Below are 26,667 nucleotides of genomic sequence, written 5' to 3' on the forward strand. Positions count from 1 at the left end.
TTTGAATAAAGCCCTGCTGGGCAAGTGGATTTGGCGGTTTGCTTGTGAAAAGGATAATCTTTGGAAACAAGTGATCATTTCGAAATATGGGCAAGAGGTTTATGGTTGGAGGTCAAAGAGGGCTATTGGGGCGGTTGGAGTAGGGGTCTGGAAGGAGATTATGAAAGAAGCGGATTGGTGCTGGGAAAACTTGGCTTTTATAGTTGGGAAGGGCTCCAAAATCAAATTTTGGAAAGATAGTTGGTGCACTGACACTCCGTTGTCCCAATGCTTCAATCATCTTTTTGTCCTTGCTGTGAATAGAGATGCTACGATTAAGGAGATGTGGGATCAGGATTCGGGTCAAGGAGATTGGAATCTTGTCTTTGTGAGGGACTTCAATGATTGGGAGTTGGATATGGTTGGGGAGCTGCTTCATACTTTGAGGGGTCATAGGCCCTCCATGGAGGATGATTCAGTTATGTGGAGACAGGGAAGAAAGGGTTCGTTCAGAGTCAAAGAAGCGTACAGGCTGCTAGACAAGCCTAATGCCACAATATTTCCCGCAAGGAGAATATGGGTGGATAGGGTGCCAACTAAAGTATGTTTTTTTGCTTGGGAAGCTACGTGGGGGAAGGTGTTTACTCTGGATAGACTACAGATAAGAGGGGTGCAACTCCCAAACTGTTGTTTTTTGTGTGGTTGTGCAGAAGAGAATGAAAATCATATTCTTTTACACTGTATAGTGACTAGAGCCCTATGGGACATTATTTTTGGGTTGATAGATGTTAAGTGGGTCCTCCCAAAAACTGTAAAGGAGACTCTTATCTCTTGGAGGGGCTCATTCATAGGGAAGAAAAGGAAAAAGATTTGGAAATCCATTCTGTTATGTATTTTTTGGACGGTTTGGAAGGAGAGGAATAGGTTAGCCTTTAGGGGGGGTGAGTTGAATATTCAGAAATTAAATAATTCTTTTGTCTGTAATTTGTGGAATTGGGCCAAAGTGTATTTAGGTGAGGAGTCTTTCTCCCTTATAGGTTTTTTGGAGTGGATAGCTTCCACTTAAGGGGAGGTAGTTCTCTTTGGTCCTTTTTCTCTTTTTGAGGCTTTTGCCGTTTTGTATACTCCCTGTATGCTATGTGGCGATTAGCCTTTTCTAATGCATATCCTGTTTACTTATCAAAAAAAAAAAAATGAATTAGAGAATCTCAAAGAAAGGCCTCTTCACTGTGAAGTCCTTTTACTCCTCCCTAACGACTTGCAATGCTAGAGAGTTCCCTTTAGGCATTGTTTGGAACCCTTGGGTACCGAAGAAGGTTAGCTTTTTTTCTTGGGAAGCTTTCTGGGGGAGGATTCTAACTATGGATCAACTAAAGAGGAGGGGTTGGACTTTACCAAGTAGGTGCTTTCTATGTAAAGCTGAGAGGAGTTAGCAAACCATTTACTTCTTCATGATCCCACAACCATGATTTGGCAACTCATTTTTGTTTTTTTTTTTTTATGTTCAGTGGGTTATGTTATTTTCCATCAAGGATTCTTACTTAGCTGTCACAACTCTTTTGTTGGGAAGAAAAGGAAAAAAATGTGAAATGCAGTCCCTTTATGCTTATTCTGGACCTTATGGAAAGAGAGAAATAGAAAAGTCTTTTAAGACACCGAACAAGCAGACCAAGCTATTTTACGGTCCTTTTTGTACATGTTTTTGGAATGGGTCAAGGTTCAAGTAGGCTCTAGCTCGTGGTCTTTACTTGATTTCATTAATTGGTTAGGGTGCAAGTAAGGTGGTGGTTTTTATGTTTTCTCTTCTCTTTTTTGGCTTTTTAGCCTTGTATACATCATGTATACTTTCAGGTGTACTTCTTTAGGCATTCTTAATACAATTGCTCTTACTTATAAAAAAAAATCCAAAATTAAAAAGTTAAGAGGAAAGGTGGGGAAAGCAATATTTCCAATGATCAAGAAATTATTCTCCTAGACAGGTAAAAGGTTCTAGGGTTAAGATCAAATTGTTGGTTAAGGTGTTGCTTGATCGTATCAAACTAACATGGTTGTGTGTTAGTGCTTTTAAGTCAAAATCACCTAGGCTAGGGAAAACAAGGAAAGGATAAACAAAAAATAAACTCCCTCCCCTTACTTGAAGCTCAATCAATCTACAAATTCTATCATAAACACTAAATGATCCTCTATGTATACTCTAGCCCAATCCAAAAAACTAGACATAAAATACAATTTGATTGTTTGATCTAACTACTTGAAATCATTAAATGACCTTATTTTTTTTCCTTCCATAGGGTCCAAAAAAAACACAAGGGAGTGCCCCTCCAAACTTTTTTCTGCTTCTTTCCCTTAAATGAGCCTTGCCAACTCAATAGGTTCCCTTTAATTGAAGAGTGTGTCAGTCAGACCACTCCAAAAGGAGAAAAGATCACCTACCATAACATTCTTGATTTAGAGCAATTAAGAATGAAATGACCCATCAATTCACCCTCCCATTTGCACAAAAACATAATAAAATCCATCATCTCCTTTTGAGTTGGTCTAGTGTTCTGCCCCATGTTGTTTCCCATGCAAAGAAGCCTACTTTGTTGGAACCCAAGTACTCCACACTAGCCATGTAGGGAAAGGCTCCCTACCTCACTTGGTTAAGGAGGGATTAAGCAATCTAACCAAGAAATTGTCGCACTTGGTTTCCTTCCAACTCAACTTGTCTTCCTTTTCCCTTTTAATTGACAAAGTGTACAATTTCCATAAGAATCCCTCCACATCCTTGAGTCCCAATCATTAAATTGTCCTGAAAAGCAAGGGCCTCCACTAACCCCCTTCCTAGCTTGCTCCCATAGCTCTGTTACCCATCCTTATAGAGAATAACATTTGGAAGGCTTCTTCTAAGGACAAGTCATCACACCATCAATCTTTCCAAAATTTAATCCTCATCCCACTCTCAACTATGAAGCATGACCTGCATTTGATAACCTTCCCTCCTTCCCCTTTTCTAATAACTTTCCACACCCTCACCCTTATAGCCTTCTCTCACGCCCCTCAAACACACTTCCCTATTATGATTTGTTTCCATAAGGATCCAATTCCACTTGGCAAGCAAAGCCTTATTTAAAGTTGAAAGATTATGAATGCCCAAGCCCCTCGTCCTTTTCTTCCCAAGCAAGCAATAGACCAATCAACCAAATGAGATCTTTTCTCTAGTGCACCACCACCCCATACGAAGTTTCTCTAGATCTTCTCAAGCCTTAAACTAACCCTTCTCGGAATGACAAACAATGAGATGAAATAAATTGGATGACTTGATAACGTGTTTTTGATCAAGGTAAGTCTCCCTCCTTTAGAGGGATATTGTCTCTTACACACCACCGGTCTTCTCCAAATTCTCTCCTCCACCACATCCCATACCTTAAAGGTTTATGAGGAGAACCCAAAGAAAGACCCAAGTAGGTAGTGGGTAACTTCCCCGTCCTCAACCCAACATAGAAGCTACTCCCTACATATTAGTTACTCCTTTAATATGAATAAACTCACTTTTCTCCAAATTATTTTTTAATCCAAAGATCCCCTCAAACCACATAAGAACCTAACTCAAATATTTCAATCAATCTTAATTGGAATCACAAAGAAAAAGAGTGTCATCAACAAAAAAATGATGCGACACTCCCATCCCTCCTTGCTCCTTCCATCCACCTTGAAACCTAAAATAAAACCCCCTTCCTTAGCTTTGCATAAAATCTAAGTGAGAATCTCCATCGCCAAAATAAATAAATAAAGAGATAGGGATCCCCTTACCTTAAGCCCATCAAGCTCTAAAAGAAACTAAATAGGGTCTCATTAACTAGAACAGAAAAGCTTTTCATAGTTATGCACCATTTTACCCATCTAATCCACTTTAGACTAAACTTTATCTTAGCTAAGACTGCAATTATGAAGTCCCAGTTGACATGATTGCACACCTTCTCAATGTCCATCTTGAAAATAACTTGCACGTTATTGACCTTTAACCTTGAATCAATGACTTTATTAGCAATAAGAATGCATCTAGAATCTATCCACTGTCCATAAAAGCATGCTAATAGGTTGAAACCACTTCTCCCACCACCTTTTTGAGCATGTTTGCCAACATTTTAGCTAAATGCTTATATAATCCCCCCCGCCCCCCTACTAAGCTGATGGGTCAAAATGGTATTTCTTGAACACTCAAGGCTCCTCACAGGATATTGTGAAGTTGAAAAAAGCATTACAAAGAAAGTTTATATGGTACTTGGAGGCTTATCTTTTTTAAGGTTCACTAGCTTGATCATCGCTCCAATAAAGTCATCAAATTAAAGACCACAAAAGGATGATATAATTTTGATGTCTACAGGAAAAAAAAAAAAAAAAAAAACCTACGTCTGATGACATGTTGAGAGCTATAAATTTATCAGTACCGAAGGAACAGAGATAAACCTCATTTCTATACGTGCAATTATTTTTCATCAAGAAAGAAAACCATATTGAACCAGTGAATCCTAAGAACACCACGGGTGAAAACATGAAGATCAAGATAAATGATAGGCAATCTGGTTTTAATCTAAATTCAAACTATCACTAAAACAACAAAAACGAAAACGAAAAACAAAATCCACTTCTGATTAAATCTAAAGTTAAGAAATTCATTAAAATCTACATGAAAAACAGTTCCCAATATAAATCATTGAGATAGCAGAAAAATAACCCCAAAATCGCCGCACCTGATATGACAATCCGAGCTTGTTAGGACGACCTTGGATCCCAAAGAAGATCGTGAATAGAGCACAAGCAATGACGAATGCTCTTGTAACGGATGCATTGTCTGTAACGGAAGAATCCGAAATGTTTCACCAAGAATTGCAGGGCGACGGAGTGAATCAAGAAAAGAACCAAAAGAAATTAGATTGACCATATAGTCGGTTCGATTGCCCAAAAAACCGCAAGAAAAATAAAAAGAAAACTTTGAAACCTGGTTTTTATGAGGTTAGGGCTGTCGATATAGAATATGCAAGATTCAAAGTTTTCTTTTCTTTTTCTTTTCCATTTCTCGATTTCCCAACAACCAAACGACACATTTCGATGTTCTTTTTTTCTTTCCCTTCCTTTTTTTCATGTGATTTGTGAGAATGAAAATTACTTACGGAAACCAGATGGACCGCCGTTCATTTTCCAACTTCAAAACCAAAACCCGATCCCCCCTTCTCCGTCTTCGTCTTCTTCTTCCTGGTGGGGTTTTTGTTCTGTCCCTTTTCTTTTTCCTATTTTCTTTTCTCAACTCTCTTTCTTCTTTCCTCACTCACCCTACTCTGACGGCTTCGCTCAATCTCGATTTTCACTCCATTTTATTTTTCCACGTCACTCTCATTAGTTATTAACCCATCCAATGATTTTCGATGAATTTTAAAGTGGAAAAAATCATCTTTTGATTTATGTCAACGATTATTTTTTTTTATCATAAATAAAAAATGTATTAATTAATAATAAGATAAGAAGGAGAAGAAATCTTTCCGTTAAATACAAACTTGATTAAATAAGAAATCTTTACATAAAGATTTGTAAAAAAAAAAAAATTATAAAAAACATTTTCAAAAGCTCAACCAGACTCCCACCATGTAAGCCCAATCCTAAGGTGTATATATCGAGAGCTAAACTAGATTAAATAAAGAAATAAATCAAGTCTCATATCATCTTACTCGTCCAGCAAATATCCTAAAAAATCTTAACAATCATCTTTCTCCATACAATCCACATCAAAATGAGAAATAATTTTTCAAAAAGGTTATCTCATAGTGTTCCCAAAACACATAAAAGAAATAACCATCATGCAAATACTTCTTGGTTGAACTCGCACCATTCCAACATGTATCATTATCCCCCAAATAATCAAATGATGATCAGTCATCTCTCCACTTCCCATTCCACTTAAATTATAAAAGCAAACTCTTTCTTCTCATCTTTTCTAAAACATGTATTTTTTTTTCAATGTTCTTTTAATTTCTTTAGAAAAAAAATTAATTTCATTTATGGAAGAGTTATTTGGTTAAAAGGATCTTAATGATACTCATATTTATACAAAGAATTAATTTCACTTACTTCCTATCATAATTTGATTAAATACACTTATACATTCATTGTTTGAAATTTTATCAAATATCTCGCTTCTTTTCTTCTCATCAGGATTTGACTAAAAATATGTATTCTCATTGTTTTAAATTTTCATCAAATATATATATTTGAGCGAGTGAAAATAATAAACAAAAGTTATAGATAAGATATTTGATGAAATTTCAAATAATAATAATAGATGTATTTAGTCAAGAGAGGTAAATAAAATTAACCCTTTATAGAAATAACCTTCCACATGAAAGATGATTTAAATAAGATTTAAACCCTTGAAATTCAAAAGGGGAGAGCAATAAAAGCTACTTTTTCTAACCTACCATTTGTACTTTTTCTTCTCCACCCAACCACCACCTTGTTTTGAAACCCTACATTTGTTATTTGCTCCATCTAAAGCACTTTTTGTCTCCTCATAATCACTAACATATTACTTTCTCTTCAAATCCTAACCCTAAACACAAATCCGCTGCAATTTGAGTAGTTTCAATTCCAAAGAACCAAATTTAAACTCCACTTTGGCAAGATTTATATTCTCCTTTTTGTTTTGTTTTATTTATTTATGTCTCTAAACTTTGTATTTCTCAAGTTTTTTTTATTTTATTTTTTATTTCTACATGTTTTCTTTTTGGATCAATTGAGCGAGGATTCGTTTTTGGATTGAAGGAGATTATTTGTGTCAAATAATATTATCGAAAGATATTCTTAATCAGTGGGTACAGAAGAAAATTTATTATTTTTCTAGTTTGTACTTATTATTTTGCATAATGACCTTTTTTTCATAATTTTTAAAAGTTGATATGACCATATTGTTATATTAAAATATCATCTTATAAGGTTTTCCTTTGTTTTCTATTATTTATTGCAAGAAAAATTATTGTGATATTTTATTGGATTCTAGAATAATTAGATTGTTTGCCATAATTTAGGGTTTCTTTTTTTCTTTTCATTATTTTGACTTTTTTATGAGCAAATATTTTGGTGTACCTTCTATTAGAGAAGAATATATGATATACAATTTTAGTTTCTAATAAATAATAAGTTAGTAAGCCTCTCTTTTATGTAACCAAAATTTAAGAGGTATATTAAATGTTATACACAAAATTTTAAGAGGTATATTAAATGTTATACACTTCCCTTAATTTCTCATTTGATTATCAATAAATTGCAGAAAAAGAAAGAAACATTTTGGTTTTGGTCATAAGTATACTAGAGTTGTAACTTGGACAAGTTGGTCGAATTAATGGCTAACCTAAGTTCAATTTGAATTGATAAACAATCAACCTAAACTCAACCCAACTGGACTTCTAACACAAGGTATTCAACTCAAGTCTAACCCAATCTTATTTTTCTAAATTCATATTGAATTCAAGTTAGTTAGATTAAATTTGAGTTGATCAAGTTAGACTCAGATTGGCCAAGTTGATTGGATTGCATGATTCAAAAACCATTCATAGTAGTTTTTCAAAAACTTTTTTTCTATATATTTATACCAAAATGTATATACTAAATTAGACATAATTTCAAAATAACAATAAAAAAGTAAAAATAAATTTATTTATCTTTCTAAAAATAAAAAATATATATATGATATAATTATAATTTAATATTTTTCTTTAAAATTTAAAATATGAATATTATCATACAAGATAATAAACATTATAAATATTATAAAAACATTAAATTGGGTTCGGGTTAGACTCGGATTGTTTGAACCTTGGCAAGAGTCTAACCCCATATTGAGTTAAAGCAATATGGGATTGAGAAAACTTAACCTAAGTTCAACCTGAATATTGAAAATGTTTGTTCAAACCCATCTAAACATCAGGTTGGGTTCGGGTTGGGTTGGGCTAACCCATCCAAGTTGCACCCATAAGTATACCACTCAATATTCATGAATCAATTGCCAATTATTTTCTTTTCTTTTCATCTCACCTAGGTGTGAAGGATAAAAATATGGTAAGGGCGTTGAAGGTCTATGTGGAGAGGAAGACCTTCTTGGTTAGGTTGGAAGACAAGCTCGGTGGAAAATGGTGCTCGATTACAGAGCACAATAGAGTCTCTGTTTTCGTCTTAGGTTTTGAAAAGGATGAGGTTGGGTGGCTGATCAAACATTTGATGAAGGTCATCGAACTGAAGAGTTACATGGGTTTCAACAGAAAGTACAGGGAAAAATCCAGTGTCCATTTAATGGAAGTATGCTTCAACAACCACAGAAGGTTTATAAGGATTTCAAAGTTCGTATCCAACAAAAAATCAACTTTTGCTGGTAATAGTTGAGGGTGAGAATGACAGGGGATGAGAAAATCTAAAAAGCATGTTGTCTTCAATGATGGTGGTCTCCTTCTCGAATGTAGATGAAAAGGGAAGACAATGCAGAGAGGAAGGTTTATCCACAAACATGTGGGTCCTTTGTATCGGTCCTTCGCGAATGTTGTTAGAGATAAATGATCGAGGATAGGTGGATTTGTTCCAGTTGGTAGGTGGGCGCGAGCTATGGTATGCAAGTGTACTGCAGATTGTGTTAATTGGGTTGAGGTTGGCCGTGCTGTGGCAAGAAGCTTAGGACAGAAAGATGTGGCAACTATCATACCTTTCTCAGGCGGAAAAAAATTATTTTTTGTAGAAACGATAGAGGAAGCTCTCTTTCTCCAGGATTTAAGCCTTCTTAAGATTAAGGGAGGGTATACAGTCCAGTTGAGAAGGTGGTTGCCAAAAAAAAAAATCGGAAGTCGAGGGAAAGTTCAAAGAAGGTTGGATAGAATTACAAGGACTGCCTTTTCATTTATGGTCTGAGGTACGTTTGAAGAAATTAGTGGAGCAGTGGGGAACGGTGATTGAATTTGATTGGCGAACGTTGAAATTGTTTGATCTTAACAAGCGATGGTAGGAATTTCAAAGAATGAACGGTCAGTTCTTCTAACTTTGATCGAGGTGATGGACGAAGGATGGGTGTTCACAATTTCTGTCGCAGTGGTCGGAGCTGAAGAAGTTAAGAGAGGTAGAGAAATGGGTGAGTCGACTCGGGAGGTTTTTGCAACTCACTCGGGAATAGGTGGTAGAAAGCAAGTGGAGAGAGATAGATCAACGACTTACGGAAGTTCTTGTGTTGGGCCAACTAGTAGAAAGAAAAAAAGAGGAGAAATGCAAAAGACTAAAGCATTTCCCATGGGAACACTTGGCAAGAGAGGACAGGTTGTGGGGAACAACTGGTTCCAACCTGACTCATCGTTCATTTTGAATTCAAACAAATTGAGCATAGGGCCAGATAGGTCAGAGAAGGCGGGCGAAGCTTGGGTCGGTGGGGACAAGGCCCACCCAAATAAGAAAGGGCATCGGGCTTCTTTTTCAAAGCTAAAGAGAATGATCCACTCTCTTCCCAATCCCAGTCCACTGGTTGATGCAAAATTGGGTTGGGAGAGGGGCTGTAATTTAAAAGGTCCGTTTTCGAAGTTGGACTAAGAAACAAGAGGTAAGAAGCCCTTTATTAAGAATGACTTATTACGAAGTGAAGACGTCTTTGAAATGGGAAAGGAGAAATGTGTCTCAGAGGTTTCTGATGTCCAACCGAGGGGTTCCACGATGAATGAAGTGAAGTTTGGTTCAAAGACCCTGTGGACTACTATTTTTCCTCCAAGTTTTGATCGTCGACAAGGGTTTCAAAGTCGAAGCGAGCCTCTAATGCATAAGAAGCCATCGTCAAATTGTGAAGCAACTCCAAAGAAAGAGGCTTTCGAGGTGGGATCTTAGTTGGAATGAGGATTCAGTGCGAGTCCTCTCAATTTTTGTCTATCATTAGGGTACCGAAAAAAAGTGTTCGGGGGAAAGGGCTTCGTCGTTAAGAGGAGTAGAGGTTTTGCGTAAACCCTCTAATAATGAAGATAAAAAAGGATTTTTGGGCCATGTGGGTTTCGATCATCGTGGCTCTTCAAACACGGTTTTTCCTTCTAATCTAGTAATCAGAGGTAAAAGACTCAACTTTATGGGGACTTGTGGAATGGTGGTAATGAAAAACATGGAGGTATCGTCTCTACCTTCTCAGTCACCCTTGTCTTCTTTTCCTCCTTCCTGTGGCTTGATACTTCCAATTCCGAGTCCTTCTGTTCCCGTTCTTCCCAGTTCAGTCATTCAGTCTCAGTTTCCTATGGAAAATCGAGTAATCTTTGATTTTTTTTTCCAAAAAAGACGATGATGGTACTTTATGTCAAATATCCGTTGGCAATCCTAACCTTGATGTTGTGGAGTCCTAGTTTGCTTATCTGAACTAGATGCCCGAGGGTTTTAACCCTCTTAAGTCTAATCCCAATTTTCCTAATGAGGTATACAACTTGGTTACAGTTAGCCAGGGTGATGTTGAGTTCTCTCCAGTGGGCGAGTTCCAAATAGAAGGTCTTTCCCTTAGGAAAATGGCTAAAGTTCGTGAGGTTTTAAGTTATCTGGATATTAAGATGTATTCTATACGGAAGAACAAATTCTCCACAGGTATTCGAGACCTGTTGGAATTGGTTTGGAGGTTTAGGGTCAGTAAGGTTTTTCCATGAAAATTATTAGTTGGAATACCAGGAGTTTGGGATCAAGGAAAAAACGAAGGGTGGTTAAAGATTTTCTGAGACTAGAGAATCCGGATGTTGTGATGATATAGGAAACAAAAAGGGTGGTATGTGATAGAAGGTTTGTTGGTAGTGTCTAGACTGTTAGAAATAAGGAATGGGTTGTTTTTTCGGCGTGCGGGGCTTCAGGTGGGATTTTGATTATTTGGGACTCTAAAAAACTGTGCAGTGAGAAGGTGGTAATAGATTCTTTTTCTGTCTCAGTCAAGTTTATGTTGAATGGACAGAGGTCTGCAGTTTTTGGCCCAAATAGTCCCTTACTAAGAAATGATTTTTTGGGTGGAGCTTTTAGACATTTTTTACCTTTATTTTTCCTTTATGGTGTGTGGGTGATGATTTTAATGTCATAAGGAAAAGTTCAGAAAAATTGGGAGGCTCTAGTTTAACTTTAAGTATGAAGGACTTTGATGGTTTTATAAGAGACTGTGAATTACTTGACCCCTCTTTACGGAACGCACCATTAACTTGATCAAACATGCAAGAGGCACCCTTGTATAAGAGATTGGATTGGTTTCTCTGCTCAAATGAGTGGAAGCATTTCTTCCCTCAAAGCTTTCAAAAAGATCTTTCTAGATGGACATCAGATCATTGACCGATGGTTTTGGATATTAATCCTTTCAAGTGGAGCCCAAAACCTTTTAGGTTTGAGAATATGTGGTTGCAACATCCTAGTTTCAAAGAGTGATTCAGTAGTTGGTGGAGAGGTTTTCAAAGAAATGGTTGGGAATGTCACAAGTTCATGAGGAAGTTACAATTTGTTAAGGCCAAATTGAAAGATTAGAATAAGGTTTCCTTTGGAGAGCTAAACGAAAGGAAAAAAAGTATCCTGAATGAAATAGCTAACTTTGATGTCATTAAGCAATAAGAGGTTCTCATTTCTGAACTTTTAGTACAAAGAGCTTTAAGAAAAGGAGAGCTAGAGGAATTAATTTTGAGGGAAGAAATTCATTGGAGACAAAAAGTTAAGGTGAAATGGGTTAAAGAAGGGATTTCAATTCAAAGTTTTTTCATAAAGTGGCTAATGGTAGGAGAAATAGGAAATTCATCAAGTTGTTGGAGAATGAAAGAAGTTTAATGTTGAATAATTTCGAGAGCATCATAAAGGAGATTTTACTTTACTTTGAAAAGCTCTACTCGAGTCCCATGGAGAGTCTTGGAGAGTTGAAGACTTATATTGGTCTCCTATATCCGAGGAGAGTGCGTCTAGGTTGGACTCCTCTTTTACTGAAGAAGAGATTTCTAAGGCCATTTTTTAGTTAGATAGGAATAAGGCGTCGGGGCCTAATGGTTTTACCATTGCAGTGTTTCAAGATTGTTGGGATGTGATCAAGGAGGATTTAGTGAGGGTGTTTGCAGAGTTTCATAGAAGCGGGATTATTAATGTCTCCTTCATTGTTCTTTTGCCTAAAAAAATTCCGACAAAGAAAATCTCAAACTTTAGACCTATTAGCTTGATCACTAGTCTTTATAAGATAATATCCAAAGTTCTATCAGGGCATCTAAGAGGGGTACTACATGAAACTATCCATTCTACTCAAGGTGTTTTTGTTCAAGTGAGACAAATATTGGATGCAATTCTTATAACCAATGAGATAGTGGATGAGAAAAGACGATCATGTGAAGAAGGAGTTGTCTTCAAAATTGACTTTGAAAAGGCTTACGACCATGTGAGTTGAGATTTTTTGGATCATGTGTTGGAAAAGAAGGGGTTTAGTCCTAGATTGAGGAAATGGATGAAAGACTGTTTGTTTAAGGTCTCTTTTGCAGTTTTAGTGAATAGAAACGCTAAAAGGTGGGTCAAAACATCTAAAGGATTAAGACAATGTGACTTTTTATCTCATTTTTTGTTTACGTTAGTTGTAGATGTACTGAGCAGGATGTTGTTGAGAGCAGAGGAAAGAAATTCGTTGGAGGGTTTTAGGGTTGGTAGGAACAGAACAAGGGTGTCCCATATGCAATTTACAGATTATACAATTTTCTTTTCTAACACTTGTGAGAAAAAACTGCAGACTCTTAAGAGTTTATTGCTAGTGTTTGGGCATATTTCTGGGCTTAAGGTTAACCTTGACAAGAGTAATTTTTTTGGCATCAATCTTGATCAAAATCATTTTTCTAGGTTGGCTAAGTTGCTTGATTGCAAGGCTTTTTAATGGCCTATACTCTACCCGAGTTTTTATTTGGGAGGGAATCCAAAGACTTGTAGCTTTTGGGATCCAATGATTGAGAGAATCTCGAGAAGATTAGATAGGTGACAAAAGGCTTACTTATCTTTTGGAAGTAGGATAACTCTTATCCATTCTTGCCTTACCTACATTCTTATCTACTTTATCTCATTGTTTAAGATTTCCGTTTTAGTGGCTGCAAAAATTGAGAGATTGCAAAGGGATTTCTTATGGTCAGGGGTTGGGGAAGGTAAAAGAGATCATCTTGTTAGTTGGGATGTAATGTGTAATTCGAAGGTAACAGGGGAATTGGGATTTGGGAAGATTTCTCTAAGGAATCTCGCTCTCTTAGGAAAATGGTTGTAGAGGTACCCTATGGGGGGTTTAGCTCTGTGGCATCAGGTTATTTTAAGCATTTATGGGGCACATTTCAAATGTTGGGATGCCAACACTATAGTCAGATGGTTACATCGTTGTCATTGGAAGGTTATTGCACAAGTCTTTCAAGATATTTCCAAGTATACTCGATTTGTGGTAGGAGACGGGGAAAGAATTTAGTTCTGAAAAGACTTATGGTGGGGGGACCAACCTTTGGGTTCCCAATATCCAAGACTATTTAGAGTAGTCACGGATAAAAATATTCCTATATCTTTAATTCTCGGTTCTACTCGCCCTTTCTCTTGGAACTTTAATATCCGTCGTAACCTTTCTGATTCTGAGATAGAAGATTTAGAATGCCTCATGCGGTCACTTGATTGTTTGCACTTATCACCATTGGTTTCAGATACAAGATCCTGGTCTTTTTCTTCTTCAAGGCTTTTTATTGTCAAGTCTTTCTTTCTAGTCTTGTCCATATTTTCTGGTTCTTCTCCTATTTTCCTTACTAAGTTCGTTTGGAATTCTCAAGTCCCTTTCAAAGTCAAGTCCTTTGTCTGGTTAGTGGCATACAAGAAGGTAAATACTAATGACTTGCTACAATTGAGAAGATCCTACAAAGCTCTTAGTCCTGACATTTGTAAGTTGTGCATGAAGTATGGTGAATCAGCAGATCATCTTTTCCTACATTGCTCTTTGATGATGGGATTGTGGCACAAATTATTTTATTTAGCCAAAATGGATTAGGTTTCCCCGATGAGCATTTTCGACATGATGTCTATCAATTATAAGGGTTTTGGATTATCTAAGAGAAGGATAGTTTTGTGGCAAGCTGCGTGCATTACTTTAATTTGGGTTGTATGGCGGGAAAGAAATACGAGGATATTTGAGGATAAAGTAAGGAATTCAGAAAATCTTTAGGATTCTATTCACTTCCTTGCTTTTCTTTGGGCTTTTTGTTCCATGGTTTTTAAGGGGATTCCTCTTAATGTGTTACAATTAGATTGGCTAGTAGTGTGTAGCTCCAATGGGATGGTCTAACCTAGAGAGATTGTTAGTTGTTACATTGTAGATTCTTGTTTTTGTATTCTTGTAGTTTAGCTTTTCTTTGGTGGGAGGATTCATCATCCTTCTCTTGTACTTTTTTTTTCTATCAATATATCTCTTTGTCGTTTCCTATCATAAAGAAAAAAAAAGTATACCACTCAAAAATTAATTTATGTCAGAAGTTACATTATTGTGGTTGCTCATAATTTTGTTAATCAATTAATTCATTTCTTAGTTTTAGTTTGATGTTGGATATGTGAATTATCATTTTCAATGTAGTGTTTTTTCTTTTTTTTTCTTTATAGGAACTTGGTTTAGGAACATAGTAGTTCACGGTTTTGCTTCACAACTATTGTAATGTGAAAGTGTTACATTCATTTCCATGAGTTGATGGTCAGTCTCTATATATTTGTCTTAATTGTGTAAATCAATCATATAGTTTAATGTATAAAAATTTTAATATGCATATTTCTATAGTGTTTTTATTTGGTTGCTTTTTTGTTTTCATGTCTAAGTTTGTTAACGATTTTAGAATTTGTTTAAACCATGTCAATGATTTAAGGATTAATTCTTTGTGTCTAAACTAGAAAAAGATGGCAACATTCATCATTTGCTTTTATTTATTTGTAAATTGTAAGTGTGAATTTGTGATGTTTTAGTTGTTTCAACTAATGCTTATACTTATCAAGCACTTTAGTGGATTACTTCACCAAATTATTGTGTATATGACTTTATAGGAAATGACACTTAGCTCCTTATTTTGGTGTTCCTTGTAGCGGTGACCATGACATGTTTGTCATCAAGTTTGCAACATTTTAATCTAAAACTAATTATTAAGTTCAAACAAGGGTGATCATATAGATTTCTTTTGACAAAAGATGACATGAAAATTACTTACTCATTTGATTATTATTATGTAAATATTGTTGAACAATGATATAAATTTACGTTTGTGTATTAGACTTAATCTTGCAGAACCACTAACAGTTCAATACTTGGATGAACTTATTACATGGAATAACAAATTCAACAAGTTTATATTTATTCACAAGTTGTATTGCAATTATCCATATTTGAAATGCACTTAATAGGAGTTGAATGGTTATCTATACACATGAAACTTAACCATCCATAGTTTAATTTCAAGTAAATATTTTGATTGAGAATTTAACCTTAGTTAAGTTCTTCATAAATTATAACTCAATTATAATTAATTTCAAGTAAATATTCTAACTAAGAACTTAACCTCAATGAAGTTCTTTATATATTAAGCCTAATCATAAATAAGCTCAAATGAATATTCTAAATGAGAACTTAACTTAGTTAAGTTCTTCATAAATGAAACTTAACCATAATTAAGTTTATGTGAATATATTGATTGAGAACTTATCAACGTACTAAAACCACTATGATTTTCCACACATAAGATTCATTGCTTATCATCATTTGATAATATAAATAAAGTTTTTCAACTTCTTTTAAACTAACTATTTATCTTTCTTTACCTCTTTTTTCATAGCCAATAGTAGAGAGTTCCCTTCTTTTGATTTACAATGGTGAAGTGAGGTTTAATAATTTTTTTTTTTGGAAGGAAAAATGAAAAAGAAAAATGATATAAAGGAAAAATAATATTGTTTTTCCTTTTTTTAATTTCATTTCATAGCCATTAATGAAAAATAGATAAGAGAAAGTAAAAAACTCAACTTTCTTTGTTGCAAGGAACAAAAAGAAGGAAAAAAATCGAAAGAGAAAAAAATGAGATGAAAATAAAGGGAAAATCCTATGTTGAAAGGAAACAAAAATAAAAGGGGTACTTTTGTCTATGATAGGTTATCTTCCAATTTTGAAATGAGGGGGTTATTTGTTCAAACTAGTAGGTAAATGTAGAGAAACCTAGATTTTTTCATCCTATCCTAGGACTAGTTAGGGTACATGCATTCTATTCCTATGGCTCTCTAGACCTAAGTACGATGGAAAACATGACAACAAAAACCATAACAACATAGATCTAGAAAGGATAAAGATCATACTTGTGATTTGGATGTTCTCATATCAAATATAATTCGGTGAAGAAACTCTATAGGCATCATAGATCTAGTAAACTTAACAATCATCCATCCAATCACTTATTTCACGGATCTTAGCATAAAATAAGGGCAATATTCTCTTTGAAATGAAACTAAGATTTTCTCTTTAGAGTATGTGTACGCACAAATTTCGTAAAATGTTATCCTGCGAAATTACCAAAATAAAATATGAAAAATAGATGCGAACAAATGATGATTTATTAAATTTAAAAATGTAGTGCGGGTACAATATCAGAAATAAGTAATATTCTTTCCAAAAGAATATTTTTCCCTCTGATTCTTTTGACTTGATCACACTTTGGAAGACGATGATGACGTTTTCTTGATTTTGAAGGTCAATCGAGGGCCACAAGTGGCTTATTCCCGAATGACCTTGTTGAATGGCAAAGAACGAGTGTATTAGTTCTTTTGCCGCTTACCGAACTTGCAAGGAGATTTGATGAAACTTTCTATTGTTGTGAAACCCCTTCTCCTATACGAAGTTACCTTTGAATTTTCTCCTTAGGATTTTCCTCTCTCGAATTTTCTCCTCTAGAATTTTTTTTTTCTCTTGATGGAAGACACCTCTATTTATAGGTGAAGATAGGGAATTTGAATTTCAGAATCCCCAATTTTAGTTGCTTAATTCAAGGGATTTAGTTCCTTAATTTTAGCAAATTTTCTTATCCGGGAGGTTTTACCAACAAGATAATAATAATAATAATAATAATTTTCTTATTATTATTGTTATCATTTTTATAGTTGGAAATGAGAGAGACTTATCCATAAGATGATTTTTTATATTTTTTTATTTTTTTTATCCATAAGATGATTTTTTTTTTTTTTTTAGAAGACCAAATTAGTGGTAATTTAATCCACTAATTTTTTTTATGTCTACAGTATGAAAGACAAAGTGTAAAAATTGAAGCTTTAAACCCTTAAAATGGTTTATATAGGCTTTCTTGTGGACTTAAGTGACTTGAGTCTAACTTGGACTTAAATCATTTAATCCATTCTGTTTGGGTTCTAATTAATTAATTAGTTTGAATGGATTTTAATTAATTAATTAACCAAGTTTAGGAAAATAATTCATAATATCCAATGCAACCTTATGTTTATTACCAAAATGTCCTTATGCACCTATATGAATTAGAAACCTAAAATTCCCTAAAAAAATCGTTCCATCATGAACCAAGAACTCAAGTGCGGATCATTAGGACCCATAAGAAAATATTGGCTCCCTTAGAATTCAATTTTGAAGTTGACTTTTGCTCTATTATGTGCACCACTTCTTAATTTGAATGATGACTTGTCTTGGCCGTCGGGATGAGTTTCTCATGGTAAGTGCATTAGTATATGTGATGCACACTAGACAAGACCTATGGTGAATCATGACGTAAGATTATCAATTGTCATGATTCACAAAGCTACTATATTATATGAACTCTCAATCTTGAGCGAAAATTGAGTTTATGCCAAAGTCAACAAAAGGTTTTGACTTATGGGTAAGACCCTAAAGTAGTCATATATCCTTATGGATTAGGTTACCGTTGATGGAGGTTGGTGACAATATGTATTTTCACTAGAGACACCATGATATTTTATGGGATTCAGACAATGTGTCTCCTTTGGGTTATCCAAAGGATATGTGATCATGAAGTTTGTGGTCATAATAATTCTTCTAATGGAATTTGACATATGCTCCTTGAAGTTAAAGTATGTCAGTTGATCACATAATAAAGGATTTGTAACTTAAGGATTTGAGTGGTAATCTTGATAGGTGATAATATTACCTTATTAGATTACATACACCAGTTCATGAGGAGTTTGTATGCAGTGAATAGTAGATGACGGGTACAGGCTTTGTCTTGTTGTTATTTATATAGTGCATTGAAGTTCAGTTGATTTTCTTTAGTAGAATGCCAAATCAACTTCATAATTGGATTTTGAGGGAGCCAGTACTCCTATAGGTTCTAATGGTCCATGCTCTGAGCTCATATATCATGATGACACAGTTTATGAAGGTTGGATTGACTCTAGGTTTATTTTTATGTATAAAAGCGTTTTGGTAATTACGTAAGGTTGCACAAGGGATAATGAATAGAGTCTTTGGATTGAGTTAATTGATTAATTAAATGACCTTACATGATTAATTAATCAAATAGAACTTGTTTTTGGCTAAATTAAGTGACCCGAGCTTTGATTGGCTCAAGTCATTTAGGTCTAGTGGACAACCCTATAAATACACCCTTAAAGGATTAGAGTTTTCAAATGACTTTAGTTAGTCATTTTCCAATTCCAGAGAGAGAGTAAGAGAGCCAAGGTTTCCACCCTTCCAAAGTCCATACTTTGGAGTGCCAAAATCATGATTCAAGTCATCAAGTAGAAGATCTTGGGTATACGAGATCTCCAAACTATTTAGAAATATTCTTCACTATAAGGAAGTGATTTGGAAACATCTAAATCCAGGTATAGGGTTCATATCTCTAGACTTATAGTTAATAATGGTTTTTAATTAGTACAAAAAGTCATATAAAATGAATGAATATGTACAAAAAAAGTTATTATAGGGAATGAAATGATGTGAAAAAAACATTTTTTTAAGAAGAAGATTTTTTTAGTGAGAAAAATAAAATAAATAAATAATGATTCTTAATATTTATTTTGGTAAATAAGTATTCATAAAAAAAATGAATTAATATAATAATAAAGACATATTACATGAAAAATTTATTAAATTTCTTCTTTGAAAAACTTATATCATCTTGAAATATTATTTTTTAAAAAATTGAAATAACCATTAAAATAATAATATATTATTATCATATCAATTGAATACACATTAGAGAAAGTTTTATGTTTAAAATTTGGATTCAAAAAGATAAATTAATTCAAACCAATTTTTTTGTATTTATTTGATTTTAATTTTTTTTATTGAATAAAAAATTAAATTATGATAAGTTTTTTAAAGAGAATCATTATCTAAATCAAGTTTTTTTAAAAAATAAAAATAAAAAATGTGATAATTTTTCTAAAAGATTATATAAATTAATTTATAAATTGTTCACAAACATTATTTGAATTAATTACATATAATAATAATAATGATGATATATAAACACATATAATATAGATGATGAGGCTACTTTAAGAAAAAAAAAGTTGACATATGCTAATGATAAGAAATCTCAATTAATTACATATAATAATGATATGATATAAATGCATAAAATAAAAATAATAAGATTATTTTTGAAATAAAAAATGTCAAATCACTTCGTATTTTTATATATAATATAGATTATAGACTTAAATTAAATTAATTATAAACCAACAAAAAAATTAAATATTTATAATTAATTTCAATTATAACCAATTAAAAGTCACTATATGACATAAATTTGCTACTCTTTATAGAAATTAATGGATATTTTTAAGTGCTTTTACAAAATAGCTTTTAATTTAAAATATAATATAATATAAAAGTAAGGCCAATATTACTTTATGAAAAAGCTATTTTTTTAGTCTATCAATGAAGTCGTTTAATTTATAGTTAAATTTTCATCGGTTTCAAGACTGACATTTTAAATTTTAATAATCGACTTCTAATTAAAAGAAAATGAAAAAATTTGATGGGAATTAAGTCAAAAGGCAATAGTAATAATATAATAATTAATAACACAATTTATTTTATATATATATATATATATATATTTTATTATTTGTATCCTATAAACTCATTTTATTTACATCTTTATATTTTAATCTCATTTACTTGTATCCTTATTCAATGGTTTATATCTCACTTATGATCCAAATTTGAAATATGATAAATACCATAGTAATTTTCATATATATACTTGTAGACATAAAAAAATTTACTGAAATAAATTATCACTCAATTGGTCTTAAAAAAAATATGGCTCCCAAATTCAATAAAACTTGGGATAAATAAGTGATAAGTCTTATAAATAAGTTGCTAAAATCAATGAACCAAATTCTTTGAATTAAACAACTAAATATTTGAGGATTTCAAAATTTAATTCCCTAATTTTACCTATATACAAGGGTGACTTCCATCAATGAGGGGACTTCTCTTTCAATTGACAAAAATGATTTTATACGGGAATAAAGTTTTACAAAATCTTTCTACAAGTCTAAGAAATGACATTTAATGAGTTTATTCGAAAACGAAATGACATTTAACGAGTTTATTTAACAACAAATCACTTGTGGCTCTAAATTGATTTCTAAAATTAAGGAAATATTTTCATCATTGTTTTCCAAATTATGATAAAAATAAAAGAATAAGAGAAATATATTCTTTTGTAAATGAATATTTTAATAAGGATTATACCCTATAATTATATAAATTTAATGAAAAAATTTGTTTGCATTATTTTTTTATAATTTTACCTATTTTTACAGGACTTCACACGAAATTTGTGCCTATAATACCATTAAAAGTAAGTTTGGGGAGTGTAACAGACCTTGCCGACCAATCCCTGTCACCATTTAAAAGATTGTTAAAGTACCTAAAACATATGCGCACCATTTTCTGACATCTAGTGAAGTAGTTATTCGCTTAAAATTTGTTCCATGGCCTACAATTGAACCTGATTGATTCTCCAGGAGAAAGAACTCCTAGCGAAAAGACGGAATATTAGAAGAGATTGATTCAATTTCAATGATATGAAATGGAAAGATATATGAGCATTGCAGAGGAAAAATTGGGGGATTGATTGGAATCAATCATGATGGAGAAGAGATTGAGTGGTTCAAGGTCTTGAGTTAAAGTATAAGAAATTGTGGGTGTCTTCAAAAATAATTTTTGGATTTTTTTGAAATAAAAATTTATTTAGGAACTTGAAATATTCCCATTATCTATATAATTATTATTTTTAAATAGTTTTTATAAAATAAATGAAAATAGTTAAAATATATTCAAAGAAAAACACCATATTTTCAAAAAACTGTTTTCTATTAAAAAAAAAATTATAGATTTAATTTTTTAGTTTAGAAAACAGTATTTTAACAAGCAATTACCAAACAGGCTCTAAAGTTTTTCTCTATCTAAAAACCCCTTTGGCCAATTGGCCAATAAGACAGTCTCATGGACATCTTGTGTGGAGTAGCTAATACTTAATTGAGTTAGGAAGAAGTCTAAGAGGAATATTCCCAGGAAGATCCAGCTAAAAATCCAGCAGCATGTCTTCAAGTTGACCTGCAGAGTTGTTTAACCAGGGACAGCTGCTTGATAAATACTCATTTTCAGGTTGAAGAAATGCACATGGATGAAACCAGGGGTGCTAGACCAACATTCATGAACCCACCTATATAAAATTTGAATTTTTTATTTGAATTTTTTTATGATTATTAAAAATGGTATTGACAATATGTAACAGAGAATCTGATGTTTGGGTCCATGGAAAAATTACTCAGATTGTAAATTTTGCATTCCGAATTTACCCAGGTAAGAACATCATCATTCATCAGAGACATGTCAGTGAAACAGCCAAAAATTGAGACATGATATTCTGGAGTAATGTGAAGCACAAAAAGCAGCAAAACAGTTGGTTTTCTTTTCCTCCAATTATACAAGTAACATTCACTACAAAATTACATACTGTAGTATTTATGGTACACTATTTTCATGTATTAAAGAGCTCTTCAAGTTGACCACAAAACTGAATCCTAAGCTTATTTCCATAGCACTGATTGTATGACTTTAGATTTTTTCTTTCCTTTCTTTTTTTTCATGGTCACATGTCAAGAAGAAAAGAGCTTGTTTCCAGGGCAATCGCGTGTAGAACTGGAAGGGAACATGCTATTATTGCAAGACTTGGGTTGGCCAGAAGCTCTTCCATATTGAGATTTCTTCTTTGTTACAGATCTTTCTGATTCCTCCATAAAAGCCATCTGCTCCATTGCCTTCTTCTTGATGATTCTTCCTATTTATCACTACTTGTCTCCATTGTGAGCCAGGGGAATACTGGTTGAACTCCAGAATCAGCATGTCTGTCATAATGATTTCATAATGAGAAACTTAACTAACATTGTTGAAGTGATACAAAAGAATGCAATGGGCTTGTTTAAAATGATATGTAGAACAAAGTAAAATGGTACTTCCATCTGTGTTTCCAGAGGCCTTCTATATGTCCATGGCCTAAACATGGAAAGAAAAGGGAGGAGTGTAAATGTTGATTGCGAATAACCCAAAGATTGGATGTGTGGGAAAGTAAAGAAAATTTATGTGAAAGATGCTTAGTGTCTGTTTAGTGACCAGAGTTTCTTGTCAACTTGTTATTCTAGAAATATGAAGAACAAGCGAACAAAGAGGTTCCACATCCAATTCTAGGCCAAGGATATCAGGTGGATCACATTCAAATGTACAGCTCATCACTGGACTAGACTCATCCAGTCACATGGAGACGATCCCATCAAAAAACATGTATTCAGTGAATCACACTTTCAATATTAGGATAAAAACTAGAAGTGGAAAAAAATGAAGTACAGAACCCAGAGTTTGATGGAATTATTGTGAGAGAAACAAACCCAAAGCATCTCAGATTAAATAATAGTTCAATTAATATTGGAAATTAGTGTAAGTGCAATACTCAATCGTGTTCAGAATTTAGCTTCTAAAGTTCGGCTGAGGATTAAACTTCAGTCATTTGAGAAGACACTAAATTAATTCAAAATGAATATTTAAAAATTAAATGAAAAATAAATATAGATACAACAGACCCAACAAGGTACTTTAACTTTTGCCCCTTCCATCACATTGCATTACACGTATACCTCAGTGTTGGGCAGCCCAGCACTCATTTTTTGTTTTTATTCTTCAATTTTTAGGATAGCTGTGTCTTTCCATATTTGTGGGATTTTGTGGATGAGAAATGCTTAATGAAGCAATTCTGAAAGCATACATTGAATATGGTAATAAACATGAAAAAAAGTGTATTACCAAAATTCTCCTGTCAGAAACACTTTCTTTTAGAGATTCATCCAGTTCATGTTTAGGTCCACTACAGTCTATGGGCAGTAACAAAGCATCTTGACCTCACACGAACACAAGGTGTCTAAACTAGAAAGACCCCAAAATCCACACATGGAGGCAGGGTACACATTTATGCAAAAGATTCATACACAAAAAATGTACATGCAAGGTATGTCATTTCAAGTTTGTTTGTCTGGGGAAATATGGAAAACTGCATTCAATTGTGAAGTTAAAATATGCTTGCTACAGCATTAAATTTATAATCCTAGTCCTTGAGTAATAATGCATAAAAAAAATTGCAAGTTAATAAAGAAATTCCTTTGTTTGTAATAGGTCAATGGAGAAAAATGCATCATAAACATGTTCTTTTTCCTGATCAATCATTTTTTATTTGAAGTTAAGGTCAACTCAACTGTGAGATTCTAAATTGGTGTGGAACATGTTAGAACACCATCATCATGTGGACAATGTTTGACACACCAAGCAATGGCACGGGAAAGTGTCCTACACATCATAGGCTGAGGAAGATGTCTAATCTCTACCACATTTGTTGTTAATAGAAAATGAAAGGACAAAGGTTCCATTTATGTCCTGTGCAGGAAACTTCAAGAAGAAAGTTGAGATGAATGATGGAATATGGGATACTTTACTCACCATTATTGTGACAGCAGCAGTGATTCTCATTCCCATTACATGTTTCCAAGTGACTAATGATGCCATACCACCAACCTGCAAACATTTAGCAAAAATAATCACCTTGTTCATCCATAATCACAATTAAACATTAGCATACAGTAACATGTATTTGTTCTGTAGAAGATGATGTGGGCACAGTTATCGAATAGCATATACAAAAGCTTTTGAAAACAGGCCAAATGCAATGAACCCCAGGGATGCTATGATAGTTTGAGGACGCACCGTAAGGCAACTCTTTGTTTTTCCTCCATTGAATCTCAATATGATCCCCTGGTTTTAAATCATTTAAACAGTCAGAGACATGAAGAACATGAGGAGGAACATCAATTGGGGGTGCCCTTAGCCTGTGCCATGGTATATTTTCCTCTATTGTCTGCGGCCCTTGGGGTGAGTACCTGCAATACAATATCAATTTGAGTTTCAATACAGTATTCTGATCTAACAATTTCTTTCAAACCAGCTTCAGATTCAACATAAATTACAATCCAGTTGGAAGTTCTTTTTGTTTTTTTATTTTTCTTTGACATCAAAATAATGAAAAAAATTTACAAGAAAACTTAAAATTGATTAAAATTACCAGACCCAGAGTTCTGAGCTTTCTCGAGATCAAATCTAATGTTCTCCCAAGTTCTTACCTTGCTCGAAAGGTGTCTGTGCGGGAATCATAGCTCAGAAGGGCATCATAACATGACATCACAAAACCAAGATGCCCGTTCTGCACCCAGAAAGGAAAACTTCATTCATATGTTCAACAACAAAAAGAACAATAACAATGGCATCAACCAAAGATTTGTAATTTAATTTGATATGAAGAACGACAAACTTACTTACGGTTAAAACATATATAATTCGAGCTGATTACCTCACGGTTATAGACCTGAGCTGGGAACCAAAGCTTGCCACTCTCTAGGGAGAGATACCAAGCCTTGATTGAATCAACAGATAATGAACACCTGGGCTCACCACTACTTTCTAATTTTGGTCTAATCCAAGAAAGAGGGCATACACTAAAAAGAGACCTGAACAACCCTCTTTTATTGCATTTTTTCAAGAGGCTTGGTCTCTTTCTTGAGGCGATATGCCATTGCCATTCTCGATAAGCAGCTGGACCGATCACTCTACCCCATTTTTGCTTCATGTGTTTTTCCCATAGGTGGTCACTTCTACACCTATCCCTTAACGAAGTACACACCCTTGCCATACTACATAACCCTGATGGAGAAAGCCGCTGAAGAATGCATTCCAAGGCCAGTTCAGGCAAGTCCAGAAGAGAAACATCCTCTTCCTCCTCCGCATTCACTACTTTTGAGCTAATAGTCATCTTCAATGGGAAGACGAAAGGAACTTGTAAGAAACTAATGATGCCTAATTTACCTTTCCGGATATATGACACAAGAAAACTCCATAATTCTCTCCAAAACCAAGGTGACAAACATCTCGTCTCACTCTCCCATGGGAGGAGTGGCCTGAGAGGTGAATTGGATAGGAGAATGAAAGAGAAACAAGATATGAAGAAGAGAAGCATTGGACTGAGTGAATTCACAAATGGGTTAATCGAGTTGGGCATCAAAGCAAAAGCAGACAAAATGATATACCAATTGCAAACAAAAGAATGGTGATCGCAACCATAAATATAAGAAAAAAGAGAGAGTAATTTTCTCTCTTCCGCCCAGAGGAAGGTGGAGTAATTTTTTTCTGCGAAATTCATGGAGTTGTTAAGTGGGCCTGTTTTCAAAAGAGGGACATGTGTAAAACACGATGACTGACAGGCTTTAATGGTACGCTTAGAAGTTAGAGCGCCATTCACAACAAATAACAAACACCCAAGCTGCTTCTTAAATGGTATGGCATCCAGATACAGTGAACTTGCCCCACCCTTTCTACCACTGGAGGAGAACCAATTTGTACGGACGGTGGGAGGCAGCTGTCAGCTAAAGAATTGGATTATTGGATATGAAAAGAGGAATAAAATCTAGGAAACATGTTGTGTTAGATTGAACTAATGGGAACCCATCAAAGATATGGCAATAAGCAGGGGGACCCATATCTCCTAATCCTTGAATTTTCGGTAAAAATGAATCAAAGATCTCCGAAAATGGAAGAAAAAACGACATGGGTTGGGTCGATAATGGACCAATATTTTATGAATCATACTGAGAAGTGTCAAAACATGCAGAAACCTGCAAATTGAAGATTAGCATCAACTTTGAAGTGGGTCCACCGCCCACCTCAGTTCAGTTCAGTCAAGCCCCTCTTACACGCATAAAAGGAAGAGAAGAAAATGACTAATATCAAAATGATTAATGGGCTTTTAGGAGTCGGCACGCAATGGAGGATGGCACTCTGATAAGCCTCAGGTGGGTGGAGTGGTCAAAGTGATTTTTGCCACAATGCCCACGACACCCATACATACAAGCCACCTGATCCTTCCTTTCTTTACCTAACTTCCACCCAACTTCACCACCTCAGAGCAGACCACGCCATGAAAGTTGCTAGAAAGTTTTGTGCGTCAAGGAAGAGAATGAGAATTTTGAGTGTGATCAAACAAAAAGTCCCAATGCTCACCAAGTTTAAACCATTTTAAATTGTTCGTCAAAAAAGAG

At 34.1% G+C, this 26,667-nt stretch overlaps 2 protein-coding genes across 2 annotated transcripts in view; both read right to left on the reverse strand.

Annotated features, from left to right (window-relative positions):
- LOC117920277 (rhomboid-like protein 20) overlaps positions 1 to 5,281 on the reverse strand; it is a 28,067-nt gene extending 22,786 nt beyond the window's left edge. The window contains exons 1-2 of the mRNA XM_034837709.1: positions 5,133 to 5,281; positions 4,713 to 4,813 (exon numbers count right to left, since the gene is read on the reverse strand). Coding sequence (XP_034693600.1) covers positions 4,713 to 4,813; positions 5,133 to 5,157 — 126 coding nt within the window. The 5' untranslated portion in view covers positions 5,158 to 5,281. The remainder of the gene's footprint in view (positions 1 to 4,712; positions 4,814 to 5,132) is intronic.
- A 16,596-nt stretch (positions 5,282 to 21,877) lies between these two features.
- LOC117919622 (F-box protein At2g32560-like) lies at positions 21,878 to 26,667 on the reverse strand. Its single transcript, XM_034836822.1, has 5 exons — positions 24,927 to 26,667; positions 24,700 to 24,779; positions 24,287 to 24,459; positions 24,023 to 24,097; positions 21,878 to 22,386 (listed from the first exon to the last, which is right to left on the reverse strand). Exons 1-5 carry the CDS (start codon positions 25,770 to 25,772, stop codon positions 22,199 to 22,201), a joined length of 1,362 nt encoding a protein of 453 aa, XP_034692713.1. The 5' UTR covers positions 25,773 to 26,667; the 3' UTR covers positions 21,878 to 22,198.

This window comes from Vitis riparia, chromosome 8 (genome assembly GCF_004353265.1).
Source record: "Vitis riparia cultivar Riparia Gloire de Montpellier isolate 1030 chromosome 8, EGFV_Vit.rip_1.0, whole genome shotgun sequence".
Taxonomy (NCBI): domain Eukaryota; kingdom Viridiplantae; phylum Streptophyta; class Magnoliopsida; order Vitales; family Vitaceae; genus Vitis; species Vitis riparia.